Source organism: Mirounga angustirostris, unplaced genomic scaffold, assembly GCF_029215605.1.
Source record: "Mirounga angustirostris isolate CCGP_5_RB_7025 unplaced genomic scaffold, mMirAng1.0.hap1 SCAF_2, whole genome shotgun sequence".
Classification (NCBI taxonomy): domain Eukaryota; kingdom Metazoa; phylum Chordata; class Mammalia; order Carnivora; family Phocidae; genus Mirounga; species Mirounga angustirostris.
Genome location: NW_026991710.1, coordinates 68939993 through 68955557, shown reverse-complemented (window position 1 = coordinate 68955557; position 15565 = coordinate 68939993). Strand labels below are relative to the sequence as shown.

At 33.7% G+C, this 15565-nt stretch overlaps 1 protein-coding gene across 2 annotated transcripts in view; it reads left to right on the top strand.

Annotated features, from left to right (window-relative positions):
• MAPK10 (mitogen-activated protein kinase 10) overlaps positions 1 to 15565 on the top strand; it is a 327652-nt gene that overhangs the window by 241039 nt on the left and 71048 nt on the right. For both annotated transcript variants that reach the window (XM_064584738.1, XM_064584737.1), the window contains 4 exons: positions 659 to 717; positions 1550 to 1688; positions 2599 to 2764; positions 5258 to 5329. In XM_064584738.1, coding sequence (XP_064440808.1) covers positions 659 to 717; positions 1550 to 1688; positions 2599 to 2764; positions 5258 to 5329 — 436 coding nt within the window. The remainder of the gene's footprint in view (positions 1 to 658; positions 718 to 1549; positions 1689 to 2598; positions 2765 to 5257; positions 5330 to 15565) is intronic.

Here is a 15565-nt window from a genome sequence, read left to right as displayed (position 1 = left end):
TAATATATAAAATAACCAAAGCAGGAAACAAAAAATTTAAGAAACAAAATTTCGATAACTTTTAAAATACATTTTCCACTAAATTTATTATTGATATCATCTAGCATATACCTTTTCCTAACATATCATTATAGCATTAGTTTAAATAATATTTGTGTGTGAAATAGAAGCCAAAAAACTAAAGTAGCAACAGACAAGAAAATCTCAAATTAGAGCACTACCTTGTTCATTTGGAGGAAAAACATGACCTTGCTACATCTTGTTGGGTATTTTGCTGCTGCCCATTTTTCTTACATGGCTTTTCTTCTTTTTTTGCTTATTAATTACATTACAACTCTGTATTCTACCAAGGAGGATCACACTCTAAAGCAATATCTCAATTATATATCTTCTTTGACTCTTCCTTCTGCCTAAGAATTTGAGCTTTTTAATTATATTTAACCTGAAGACATATATCATGTATCCTTTCTGAATACATTTTTCTATGTTCTGTGAGACAGTTCTAGAAATTTTTTTCCAACTTTTCTATTTCTACCATAACACTAGTGTATGACTTTGAGTTGGGTTAAACACTTGTTTAAATATGCTTTTTGAATAATTTGTTCTCTCCTTTTTTCTTTCTCTCCTTCCTCTGTCTCTTCCACTGTTTCTTTTCCAGATTATTAGTTTATTAAATGTCTTCACACCCCAGAAAACATTGGAGGAATTCCAAGATGTGTAAGTAACAAAACTCATGAAGGAAGAGAGAACACAGCACTCAAAAAACTCAAGGGAAATTGACAAAATCAATGGATGAAATCCCTTGTAGAGATTAAAGGGAGATAAGAGCTAACAGTAAATGAAAGGGATCTGGTGATAGGACAGAAGGTTCTGTTTCTGGTGTTACTTCCTGGAAAGACACTTCTGCATCTTTCTGGCCTTCCGGTGCTTGTGCTTTATTGTCCAATGTTCTTGGTTCAATTAGAGAAGACTTATTATTTATTATGTATTTTTTATTATCAATCGACTCTGTGAGCTTTCTAGGATGAATCTATTCACTTTGAGAAATAAATTATAAGAGGGATATGTTAAAAATCATCTTAAAATCTTTATTTCTGTTTCTGTGGTGCCTTTGATTTTGTGCAAAAATAATCTATCTAAAAGTATAGTGACATTAACAGAGGAGAGGAAGTGGATCCTAGTACGTTGTCTTATTTGACACCGATACATTGCATTTAATAGAAGAGGTTATTCTGATTTTTTTTCTTATTTGTAATCATAATACTCAAGAAAGAACTCAGGGAATTCAGGGAAAAGTGAGGACAAGATGAAGGTAGAAAATATAGGGGCAGGGAGAAAAAAGAAAACATATGGGCAGGAACCACACACTAATAAATGCTGCTTCTGCTAGTCACCTTGTGGTAGAGTTACCATGGCTAACATGTTAATTGAGTCAAAGGTAGAGCTGGGAAGTTTGGAAGACTTACATATTTAGGCGGGGATTCTGACCTCTTTGAAGGACTTCACAGATCTTGTGATTTGGAACTAACCTTGTGGATTTACCTTCCAGTTACTTAGTAATGGAACTGATGGATGCCAACTTGTGTCAGGTGATTCAGATGGAATTAGACCATGAACGAATGTCTTACCTGCTATACCAAATGTTGTGTGGCATCAAGCACCTTCACTCTGCTGGAATTATTCACAGGGTAAGAATACCCTCTCCAGAATTATAATTAAGGTGTTTTTGGAGAAGAGAAAGAGCAATTGTAGGTTATTTTCTTTATGTAGGAAGGGTAGGTTGAATATAATGTACTTCTTCATTTCTTTTAAAGATTTTATTTATTTATTTGACAGAGAGACACACAGTGAGAGAGGGAACACAAGCAGGGGGAGTGGGAGAGGGAGAAGCAGGCTTCCCGCTGAACAGGGAGCCCGATGCGGGGCTCGATCCCAGGACCCTGGGACCATGACCTGAGCTGAAGGCAGACGCTTAATGACTCAGCCACCCAGGCGCCCCTTCATTTCTTTTAAAATAGAATTAACACAAAGTTCACTAATGTATAGAAGAAAATTTTAGCTACACTGTAGCTGATTTTGTTTGCATTTTGTTTCAGCTCTTTGAGAGTCCACTTCTGAGAAGCCTCATGTTTTCTAGCCCCTTGATTGGCAGAGGTCATATGTGTAGCTGGAATAAGACTGTTCGTTTCCATAGCTTGTTTCTGGCAGCATTAAGACAGCTGCCCTGATCTGCTCTTCTGTCAGGCCTAGAAATGAAAAATAAGCTGAAAGGTTTATGTTGCCACAAGGAAAAACCTAACAGATGACAATAAATGACATGTTATTTATTCTAAAACCTCTTCCCAAGATGATCCTAAATTGTAAAATTCATAGTCCAATTCTCTTCTGGGCTTAAGAAGTTTTTGAAGATATCTTAAAAATATCAAAAAACCATTGTAAACTTCTTTGGGGCAGTAATCATTTGCTTCATATAGGGCTTTGCAGTCAAGGGGGGCCCTCTCTGTACTATTGCAAGACTGCCATATTGATTGAGTAGATAGAAATCATATGTTCCATTTGCTGCTGGCTTTTAATTTCTTCTCTTGTTCCTACCGTCAGGATTTAAAACCAAGTAACATTGTAGTCAAGTCTGATTGTACATTGAAAATCCTCGACTTTGGACTAGCCAGGACGGCAGGCACAAGCTTCATGATGACTCCTTATGTGGTTACACGTTATTATAGAGCCCCCGAGGTTATTCTGGGAATGGGCTACAAGGAGAATGGTAAGGAGGCTTCTGCATAGCAGCCACAGAAACCATGAAGAAAATGTGTATACATTTTAGATGGTCAAGGGCAATGTTCTCTCTCATGTATATGAATATATATTTTTAATAGGGCTGCCAACTTTCATATTCAGAAGGTTTTAAAAAATAATACTAGGAAGAATCACTCATAAAAAATGTGAAGGATATTTCTTAAAGTAAGCTTTACTACAAGAACACTAACATGTTATGGCCAAAAAGAACTGTGGATGGAATCTGATTAAACAGTCAAGCAGGTATTGATTAGCACACATGCTGTAGATTTTGAGACAAATTGCTGTTTGGGTTGGAGCTTAGCTCAAAGTGAGTATGAAAACAGGAAGTAGTCTGTCTGTTACATTTAGCCATTTGGCTTCATGGCTATCTTAGATTGATGGCTCTAGTCCTAGGAAAAGACAAAAAGATGTCATAAGTCCTTTGAGCAAGAATCTTACAAATGCTCAAAGAATAGTCAATTTAGAACAATCCAAATTGTTCAAGTTAGATAAGAGTTTCTTTAATGCTTTAAATTGCTCTGTGAGTAATATTTAGGATAGCAATTACCTAGTAAATTTTTATAAATTCCAAATCATGGAGAAAATATTAAATTTTATATTACTCATTTCATTAAAAAATCTAGTATTCATGAACATTTTAAAAGAAATGAAAGAATCTTCAAAATGTATTACAATTTGATTTTATTAAAGACTTTATAAAACACTTATTAAATGCATTGCCATTTATTATTTTGAAAAGAATACCTCTAACAAGTAATGTAGCATATTAAAAAATATATCTAATAAATTTAAGAATTAAAATAGTTTTAAATTAGGATTGTATATATATGATCAATGTACCTTGCATGGTTATTTTATGTTTTATTCTATTTAATTCCTAGCAGTCTATTTTTATAAATTTTATAAAAATAACTATCTGTGTATTTTTATGTGCAGGTGCTAAAGGGTAACTTTATGAAAATTCCCTGGCCACCAAAGTTTTAAAAAATTTCATTGTGTACTTTCAGATTAGAAGAAGGCCAATACTTCTGTGTATTTGTGCAGAGGAAAGGGAGAAGTCAGCTCTTAGGAAGGTCAGGTTCACTTTGGAGAGCGATGGCAGGATTCTGTTACCTTTTAACTTGGAATAGGCAAATCTAATCCTCTTCCCAAGGTATAATACCACATATAACTTACTTGGAAAAGAAGATATTTGTATACATTTTTCACAGGTTATTTGTAAAAATTCAAAGGGGAACCAATTTAAAAAAATCAAGAAATCAAGGCTCTACAGAGGTCTGGGGGTAGGGTCTGAATTTGCCTATTATGGAGTTACGGATCTTAGCTGCACAAATGCATGTAATTTCTTCCCTTTTCCTTCCCTCACCAGAAAAGGTTGCAAGTTACTGCCTTAGTGTTTTCACTTCTCTAGATCTGTGAAGGTATAACTAGCACCCTTGTGCTGCCCTCTTGCCTATGAGTGGAAGGTTATCATGCAGAAGAACCCGCTTGTTCCTCCTCAGGCATGCCCAGCTGTCCTGTGCACCTACCCCGCCTTCCTTCCCCAAGGAGGATTTCAGCCTAATGTTTTTGCCCCAAAGTTCCCTTGGTCCTTACTAAAAAGCAAGTTGGAAGAGGGTAAAGATTGGTAAGAGAAGGTGAACATGTTTGGTTAACGAGTATGACAATTGAGAAATAAAACAAACAAACAAATAAATAGAACAATTTTTAAACACCTTTCATACTTTTTTTTGCTTTACTCCCAGATGACTCCTTTATACATGTGTTAATTGATCATATCTTTATTCTTGAAATACTTCAAATAGAAACTAAAACTGATGTTTATTTACAAGGATAACTTCTGAAGGAAAAACTAAGTCCTGAACACCAGGGATTCCAATACATCTGCCTTTAAACCACGGTTTCAGCTGTTCCCTAGTTTCTTGGATTTGCTTGCATATACCTTGTTTTGAACCAACCAACCAACTAACCAACCAACCAACCAACCAACCAAACAAACAAACAAACAAAACCAAAGAGAACAAAAGAGTAGTCTCTTGTTGCCCTATTCCACATAACTGAGTGGAATAGAAAATGGAAACAGCCACCCCTCCAGGTTGATTAAAATTATTTTTGCTACATCCAGCAAATGGTCAAAAACCCCTATGTCTTTTAGCCGCAGCCTGCTATGGAAATAATTTTGGTGTAGCTTCTGTGTTTCCATGTCACCGCTTTATGGCACTACAAAGGCAATCTAAGGTACCCATAAAGTAATTTTTAAAAATTAATTTGAGTTCTCATACTAAACATTGTTAATGTCATATTACAGTGCTGGTTTTCATTTGGGGGTGACTTTTGGTGGGAGACAAAAATTGTACCTTCTAATCAAACTGTTCTTTTTCCTCCTCCTTCAGAGATCAATTATCTTAGTTAACTTTACTTTCCTCCCTTTTCTTCACTTCCCTCTCTCCTGTTCTAGTGGATATATGGTCTGTGGGATGCATTATGGGAGAAATGGTTCGCCACAAAATCCTCTTTCCAGGAAGGGACTGTATCCTTGTACCTTTTGCTGCAGCTTTACCTGTTTTGTTCTCTCTCCCTTTAAACACATAATGATTTTACCAGGAGAGTAAAGATAGAAGCAAAAAGTTGGGTAAGTGGTATAATTGTGATTGAAAAACGAAGTGATGATTTATATAATCTGACCAGTACTGAATCTACCTACTGCAATGATTTGTTTTAATTAAATTTTCAATGGGCTTTTTTTCTTTAAATTATTTTCTTGTCTGTAACTCAAAATAGCAATGCTATTTTTTTCATAAATAAGAGAGGTCACCAAACCCCAAATTATTAAAATATCTTTATCTTTATAATTAGCAAAAGAAGTCACTATTTGCAAGTATTTTCCATCTTTTTTCTAAAACCATTTTATGCTTCTACAACATTTAGGCATAATAATTTCTCTCCTTGCTGACATCCTAAGCTTCTTTCTAGAGTTTCATTGATTTGAATTACACTTGACACTATCCAGTCTTAAATAGGTCAATATAGCATATCCTCCTTACAACATGAACTTCCACATTTAAAAATCATAATTATTATGCAGATTGCCAGAGATTAGCTGGGTTTAAAATAGGCTTGGAGATATGACTGAGACCCAGATAATTGCTTTTCCAGTGAAATTTAGAATTTGAAGAAGTAGTGTTTATTTGAGTTCTACCACTAAGTCCTGTACTAGATTCCATCAGGAATTTCTTGGAGAGATATCTATGATTTAGAATTATTAAATGAGCTGGCATATTTCTGAAATGACAAAAAGTTCATTCTCTAACAAAGTCACATATTAGTGTTTGTAACATATAGGTAATAAAGTTTACATATTAATAGAAAATATACTTTACACATATAGAAATACCCTGCTAACACACAATCATGCAAATCTATGTACAACAGTTGCCAACTTTAACAGTGATAATGCAAGATTGAGTTCAGTATATTTATTATATGTGAAATTTTTTTAGAAACTGCCAGTAAATATGTGGTCCATAATTCTATTAAATATTGTATCTGATTAATAAGAAAGCTCTATTAAGGAACTCTTTTATTATATAAGAAAGATTATGGTTGTTATTTAGTAGACTCAATGAGAAGTTTATACCACCATGAGCACTCATTTATGTAGGTATTTATTTATTCTGCTGGATATCAGTAAAATATTCTCTAAATTCCAATAGTAAAGCAAGAGTAATGACATCTTCTAGAACTATACTGTCCATTAGGTAGCCACTAACCACATGTGGCTATTCAGTACTTAAATTATGACTAGTCTAAATTGAGATGTATTTTATGTGCAAATGCATACTAGATTTTGAGGATATAAAAAGAAAGCATATAAAATATCTCAATAATTTTTATATTGATATTAAAATGATAATAGTTCATTTTACTTTTATTTTAAATTATTTACATTTTGAGGATAAATTATATATCCAAGGTAGTTGATTTGAACACTATTATAATTCACATTCATATGTAAATGTACTGATTTCATATAAAAGTAGAAGTGTGTGTATGTATGTATGTGTATATGCTTTTTTCTTTGGGGTATAACATATTTCAGACCAAAAAAAAAGGAACTTCTCAATCAGTACTCAAAATGAAGTTGCACAGCTACATCTTTATAATGCACTAGTTAGTGGAAGATAAAAAGTCACAGAATATCTCATTTTCGTGTGGTGTTGTTATAGGTCACTTGTTTCTATGTGCCATGGTTCTCTGAGATCTAATATAGCTCTTCATTTGTCAGGATTACTTTTATCCTATTTTAGCAGTATTAAATTTAAAAGCAAATAAAATTAGAAAAAGCCAAAATACCCTTCAGAAAAAAGGCAAACAAAAATAATAGCATCATATTGGTAATTCTCTATTCTTCCAATGATTGTTTTCTTGGAGGCCTTTTTTCCCTTTTATTATGGTTTATTTCAGGAAAATATTTGGAACTGAAAGTAAATTGTGCTAAAATCAATACATAGAATATATATCCTTGATAAAAGTGATCCTAGAAATTGAATAAACTGTAACACAAAAATTTAGATTGTGATAAGGATTTGCATTCGGTATTCCTTTATCTCAGTGATGATCATATAAGATAATGGTCTTTGATAGCCTACTGCCATATATGATAATGAGCCTGCATACAAACTTAAAAGTCAATGGAAAAGTTACGTAAAGACATTTATAGTGGAAAACATCTTGCTTAAGTTAAATTTTACTTAAATAGGAGTAAATGATTTCCAGATAAATCATGTTAGAAGAACTGCCATCTTTCCAAAAATGTTTCCATTTAGATTTAAATCCTTAGTTCATTTTACTTATAATTAAAATTATAATTTAATGTCTTAAGTCATGACCACATTTAAAAATTAAACTGTAGTATCCCTAATAAAGAATGGATTACATGTACTCAGTGTTTTTGAGTGGAGTTGTTTCATTAATCTTTACATGAAGTTATTATAAGTTTATGATTAGAGCTTCCCACCAACAATCGAGAGATCAGAGCATTGAATTAACTTCACTAACCGTGATGATCAGATACAAGTTTCGGGGTTGATGGAGTATTTATGGAGAGAAGAATCATACCAATATTTTAGCATATTTGAAATGATTCCAGCATTTAATGGAAGTAATATCAAAGTGTAACATATGCTAATTGACTTCTTCCAAGATTCTTCAGAGACATAAAAAAAAAGCAATCATAAGTTCCCTTGACTTTCCCTTATAATTATTCAGAGTAATTTCTATTAAATTTCTCTGAGGCTGAAAAATTATATGATAATACTCTATCATCATAATCAACATTATTCCTCTCTCCGACAGAACTTTATAATGTTCTCTTTCTTAATCTGAACCTACAGCAAAAATAGTAGAACACCTTGACAAATTGGGAAATTTCATGAAATTATTAGTGATGACTGAAGTTTTAGCTATTTGCCTGCATTAAAACTGTCTTTGCATTTTGAGAAACACTGTGTGGGTTTCTTAGCTATTGATATGATCCAGATGATATCACAGGTTAGTTTCTGAGTATGAAAGTGTTGGCAAAATACATACATATATATGTATTTGCTTTTCCATTAATTAATTTGCTGATTTTTTAATATCCAAAGGATTATTTATAAAATATTTGTTTTTATTGTGTGAATAGTTTAATTATACAAACATACACTATTACACACTCGATTTTTATTACAGTGTTATGATTAAAACCTATTTCATAGGCTATATTTTGACATATAGTATTACTAAAAATTCTTCGGCCCATGACAAATTTCAAGTTAGCAGTAAATATATGAGGTCCATTATTTTCTTTAGTCCAACGATAATAAAAGAGGTATCAGTCACTTTGCATTTCATTCAGATTTTGTTTCCTTCAACAATAACTTATAGTAAAGTTATGCTTTCTTAGAAGTCGTGTTTTTCTTTAAAGGGATATTTAGTCACTGACTCCCTCCCGCACCCCAAGCCTCAACTAGGGCATGCCATATTCTTGATTACTGAAATTTCATAATACCAGTAGAATTTTCATATAATACAAATTCTTTCCTGAAGCCTACTTCTTTTAGATATGTTCTTTTTACCTTTTTTCTTCCATTCTACTTCAAATGGCAACAGCTTCTTTGAGCAAGCCTGTGAAGTCCTTTATCTAGAGTTCTTGGCCAGAGTTCCCTGGACCTGGGTGATATTAAAAAGAGGCACACTGCATTCATTTGAAATTGCTAGACCTCAAGTATATTATCTCCAGTTAAGGCTGGATCAGACTGCTAAAATAGCCCCTTTTTCTTTTCCCTCTGAAGACATGAGAAATTTCAGTTAGGATGAAAAGTGTATACATATAAACTTGCCAAGGAGCCAAGTTATTAAGGAACAGATAAACGATTTGACAAAAATATGTTTGAATAAATAAAGAAAACATCCTCAAATTTAATAAATGTCATATCTTTTCTAAGCTTGAGCATTAAAATTAGGAATAATCAAAGTAAAGTGAATAAAAATTAGAGGTGTGGATTATTATATCCATCTAATATATTCTCACTCTTTACCTCTTTGAAATAACCATGCTTACTTTCTAATAAACTTTTGCAACTAATACATTACTATAGTCTGAGTCTTTTACCTAATATTAAGGTAATACAGTATTATCTCAAACCATATATGATTTATGACTTTAAATAAAGGTGTGAAGTAAAACTTCAGGCATTCTTTCATACCCATAAGCACTTTGCAGATGATCATTAACATTAAAAAAAATAAGCCTTTTCACCTTTATTTCTTTATACTTGTTTAAGAGAATATATTTCACCATTAATTTGTTTATTACTCTTTTATTATTATTTTGAGAAAATCTCAGTAAGACAGGAATCACTAGAGTGGGAACTCCAGATCGAAGTGATCTAAAAAGATGGAAGGAGGACAGGATTATAAGAGGAAAATCCCTCTCCCGGGAAGTTGAGACTAGGCCAGAGTACACCAGAGGGCGGGATAAGGCATGATGGTCATAAAAGGAGTTCAGAGAGATAGATTGCAAGGGAGCAGCAAACCAAGATGGACTTCCAGGGTGGAACGGAAGGAAAGAAATTGAGGAGCTGGGCCTTGACCCCTTGATGTCTCAGAGAGTAGCTACTGAGCGCTAGCATTCACAAAGCTCCACTAGGACTACCCAGAAGTTCCCTGTCTCCTGGAAATGCATACAGAAAAGTTTAAAAGCATGTTATTTTTCCCTATCCCTCTATAGTTCTGTAGGCAACGTACTGAGTGATTTTTTTTTAATTTTTTTTTTTAAGATTTTATTTATTTATCAGAGAGAGACTGAGAGAGAGAGAGCACATGAGAGGGGGGAGGGTCAGAGGGAGAAGCAGACTCCCTGCCCAGCAGGGAGCCCAATGCGGGACTCGATCCAGGAACTCCAGGATCATGACCTGAGCTGAAGGCAGTCGCTTAACCAACTGAGCCACCCAGGCGCCCCTGAGTGATTTTTTTTTGTAAATGAAGTGAAATATTGAGGGGGAAGACTACAAACAATAAAACACATTCTTCAGTCATTACTATGATATTCCACTGAAACTGTCCTGGCCCCAGGTGGCCCTTAGGACAGAGTTCGTGAACAGTGATACCTACTGTGTGCAACACTCTTTCTCCCTTCCGCAGTCCAGTGAAGGTCAAACTTACACTGGAATAGGGCTCCAAGAACTGGCTTCTGGTCCTGTTCTCTTTGGTCATGTGACCCCCCCTAAATTTTAATTTACTTTATAAAATACCTCTTCTCCCTATCTCACAGGATTGCTGTGGTGATAAAACATTAGAATTTTACACACATGCACATACCTATAAATACCCTCAAAGCTAAGAAACAATATTTATGTTATAAAGTTAATTAGTTTGGGGACACTCCAGCCCAAATAACCTTCAAATTGAATTAGATAAATTAAAAAAAAGAAAGAAAAGAACTAAAAGGCTACCTAGAATAAAAAATTTCTATCAAAGGATGAGAAACAAAAATTATCTGTGAATTAGACAACAGTAAAAAGAAAGAAAAATGAAGTTTGCCACTCACTAAAATATTTCTGGAACCTGATGTACAGAATGAAGTGAAGATACCAACACTGGTAATACTATGAGACATCTGGAGCCGGTGTTTGCTGTTTATTGATCAGAACAATGAAAAGGGAAAGGAAGAGTTTAAAGAAAACACATTTTTCAACATTAGGATTTCTTCGAATTACTTATTTCTATACACTACAGAATTACATGGATTTTGAAAGATGACATTTAAAACATTGGTGCAATAAAAAAATTATTTAGGTCTTTTTTATGGCAAAATATTTTGTAAGTTTATTAGTCTATTGTTTTACTTGTAATTTAATATGAAGCTAAAAGTTTTTACAGCTTTGCTGTAAGTTCCAATGGATTTTTTCTGTTTTGTAAAAAAGCAAATCAGAAATATAAAGTGTTTTAAATAAAGGTTAAAAATTAATAATATAATGACATAGAAGTTCTAAAGCAAGAAAAGCAAGTTGAATGGGTAGCCTCAAGGAGAAAATCTTCCTTTGATTTCCTGGCATTAGAATATGTAACATTCCATAAATGTTATTTTTCTTATTTAGATTTACATGTGCAAAATATATATGTTTCTTTTATAATTCCATTTTTTCCACTGAAGTTTAAAACAATATGCTCTTGTTAAATATCTAAATTTATAACTTTTGAAACAAACTTTCCAAAGAAATGGTGTTATGATGTTAGAAAATCATATGAAATCTTCTTGCTATTGTATTTTGAGGTATGCTTTGAAAGAAAATTTATCAAAGCACATTGTCTGAATCCTATGCCAAGTAAAGATATAGTTAGGTGCGGGAGAAAAGCAATGTGGTCTCACAGTTGTGTTACCAGAGTCACACGATCTCCTAGATTGGGAGACATTTGCCAGGTTGCTAGATAGAAATTCACATAGTCCAAAAAATATTTCACTGTAGGTTACAACCCAAGCCATTGGACAGAAAGTGGAAATAGCAATAGAATGCTTTCTTTATTTAGATTTAAGCTGCCAGAGCCTACGTTATATCATTTCTATCTCTTGGCTAGAACAGGAAAAAAGATAACTTAGCATAATTTAATGCCTGACAAACGATACGATGACACTTGAGATTTTCTCACTTAGAAAATTAATCACCATAATTTAGTAACACCAAAACTTACTTAACATCCCTTCTAGGGAAAATGCCTCAGTTTCCGAGTGTCACCATTGCAAACGAATTTCCTTTCTGCCTATGGGGATACTGATGATGGGAGAGAAAATGTAATAAATCAGAATCATAAAAACAACCAGAATTCTCATTGGGCAGCATTAATGTACAAAACTCTAACAGAGACCCAAATATTATATCAGGCAGTCTCAGAAAGCATCAAAATCCAGTTTTCAACAGTAATCGAATTTGCTGATTTCTTCTCAGGTCTATGCACGATTAGTATTCATTGGAATATCTTGAAAATCTCATTAAATAATCTAGTCTCCTTGCTAATAAGCCGATATGTATATTAGTTGGGAGAAGGCTTACCACCAACCCCCACCTCCCTGTTCCAACAAGATTTAGTATCAGATTCTTTTATTACCTATTTCCTGTTTTAGTTGTGATGAATAATTCACAAAATCTGGTGCAATGAGTTTATCTTGAGAAATAATCTTGTCTTGAGTATATGAAGATCCATATAAATGTGCATATATTCCATGTTTGTAATTCATAATGATAGAGTGTATTATTTCTAGGCACAAGGCTTAGCACTTTGGTGGTATAAGCATGGAGAGTCTGTAGGAATAATGAATAATGGGTAAGGTTAAATGGGAATGAGAAATTGGAAAGGCTTCTAGGGTATTGTTACTCAGAAAGGTTCTTTAAAATAGAGAAAACAGAATTCATTATATTAATCAGTAGTTCAGATCTAGGGTTTTTATCTCTGCATTATTTTTATGAAAAGCTTTATGATCTATTAAGTCTATTTTGGGTTCGGACATGAAGATACATTTCCAAAAAATGGTTTCCTTTTACTTTGAAATATCTATATCCAGCAGAGCCACACAAAGGAGAACTGGAAGATAGGCCAGTTATTCGTACCAATTATTAAACCAACAACTGTCTAGAACTGTTTGAGACTGAAGCAACATAAGGACTAAGATTCCATTTAGATCACCTGTTGTTATTGTCATTGCCATTGTTTAAAGGCATATATGAGGGAGTGAAAGACAAGGGATTTTAGTCTGAAAGATGAAAATTTGTCAGTTTTAGGAAGGGAGTGGCAAAGGATCATAGGCTATATTCACATAAGTTAAGATTATTACTTAGATGAAGAAGCAGGGCAATTGCTTTTTAAATAATGGAAAGAAGTTCCATAGAGACAGCTGTGATCGAATATGTGGAATGCCTTTTTAAATGGTTTTAACAGTGAAAAGATCACCCAATGAACTGTGAGTTTCCCTCATTAGAAAGATCTCTTTATTGCATCTAAATATAATATTAAACAAATGTTAAATAAATAAAACTTTCCAGAATATATTTAATTCCAATATATAATTCATACTTACTATGTACCAGGCAATGTACAAGGATCTTTACCAGGCATAATCCTTTCAAATCTCTTTTAAAAATTTTACATGATAAATACTATTTACCATCCACATTTTAGAGGATGAAGTTTATATTTAGAGAGATGAAGTACCTTGACCAAGGTTATAGAGTTAAAAAGCAATGGGGTTGGTTCTGCAGCAGAAAAAATGAGTATCTGCCAGAGATCATATAGAAGAGACTTTTTTTTTCATTAAATAAAAAACAGAAATAGATGCTTTCTAACTCCCAGATACAAATACTCCCAGATTCTGTTTGTGGCAGAAGCCACCTTTTCCAAGTGTTTGAATGGGTACAGGCAAGAGAAAACCCTGCTTATTGAGTTTTTATCTCCCTGTATTTTTTTGTCATTGTCTTCCACAATATCTATAAAAATAGATACACTGTAAATAGCAACTTAGACTGGTCACTTTGGACAGTATGATAAGAAAACTTGCAATTCCAAAACAAATGCATTTTCAGAGATCTTTTTTCTTTTTTCCTTTAATCAAAGATTCTCACAATACTAAATCTTGTGAGACAGATATTATCCATAATTACAAATGCATTAATAATAAAGGGATGCACAACTGTTTGCTCTATCTTTCCCTGATATTTTTGCATGTCACATGCTTTCCTAAAATGGAAGCAAAACAAATTTGCTTCTCTTGGTTTGCTTATCACCTTCAAAGCTGTAACCATTTCTTTGCAGTGATCACTCTGTTCAGGTGTTAAGTCATAAGGAAACTTTGAGTGAGATTTTCACATTGGAAAGAATCTCATGAGGAATTCTTTAAGGTCACTGCCAAATTACAAAATGTGATTTGAAGAGTAAGTGGAGCAAAATTAGGGTGTACTGCTATTTTAATGCCTTTTCCTATTTGCTCCCCCTCAACATCCTTTATTCTTCTAGGTTACCTTCCCCCTTAAGAATGACCTATCTCTCTTTCTGACTTTTCAATAGGAACACGTGAGTAACCAAGTATAGTTAAAGAGAGAGATTTTACTTTCTTGCTTCGCCTTTTCCCATTTTGCCCCTCCCTGTGTACCCTCTGCCCTAGCTTACTGGTTTTAAGTTCTGGATGATAACTGGCAATAGCAGAGAAACTATAGTAATTTTACCTTGAATTCCAAGTTTCTTTGGATTCATAGTCTGAGAAGTGTCAGCTCTTTAAATCATGTTCATTTCATGTTGAACCATCCCATTTTGAAAGCCAGTATTTCTTACCATTTTAAAGCAACCATGTTTATAAGAATAAGACAAGGCTTCCTGTTTAGAAACACGCTCCTTTGATGGGAGTCAATGAAACTGGGCCAGCATATTTCAAAACATTCATTCTTGAACTGGCATTTCACTTCCAGAAATTTATTCATATTTATAAATAAGAGTAAATGTGTTTTGTAAAAGAAACCCTTTCTTTTGAGGTTGCTGGCAGCTCAGCTTTTTTTTTTTTTTTCAAATATGGTATATGAAAGAATAAAAAACCATTTGCATGTTTCCCATATTAAGACAATCTAGAATAATTTACAGTACAAATCAGTAGGATTCTAGTAGATGAATGCAAATTAGACCTTTTAAATCAGAAACTAAATTAATCATTGAATTATAATTGCAAAATGATAGTATCATGCATTAAGTAGCATTGAGTGGCACTGTAAGTTCAGCTGCATAGCAGAGAGGGCCCTGACATTCTTGTGTTCTCCCTATTTCGCTGTTTTAAAACACTAATGATCATGAGACTGGCCTCTGAGCCAGTCAGTGGAAGGTCAGACCATTGCTCTATGGCATGAGTAGCCAAGTGTTTTCACTTATTCGCTGTTCTATTCCTATCTTCTTGTTTATCTTCATTTCATTTTTGTTTTCAGTTGACATGTGGTCAGTAGGGTGCATCATGGGAGAAATGATAAAAGGTGCAGTGCTGTTTCCTGGCACTGATCGTATCCTTCTTAGCAGCCAGTGGTCTCTGTGGGTGTCATTCTCAATCAATTCCCTTTGGTCTCAAATACAACACTGCTGATGGTATATATTCACCGCCTTTAGAGGGGTTCGAAGTGACTCCAGTGTCAAATATTTACAGCTGGCATTGTGGTAGTCTGACCTTGTCTCCTAGCTCGATCTTATGTGGATAATACAA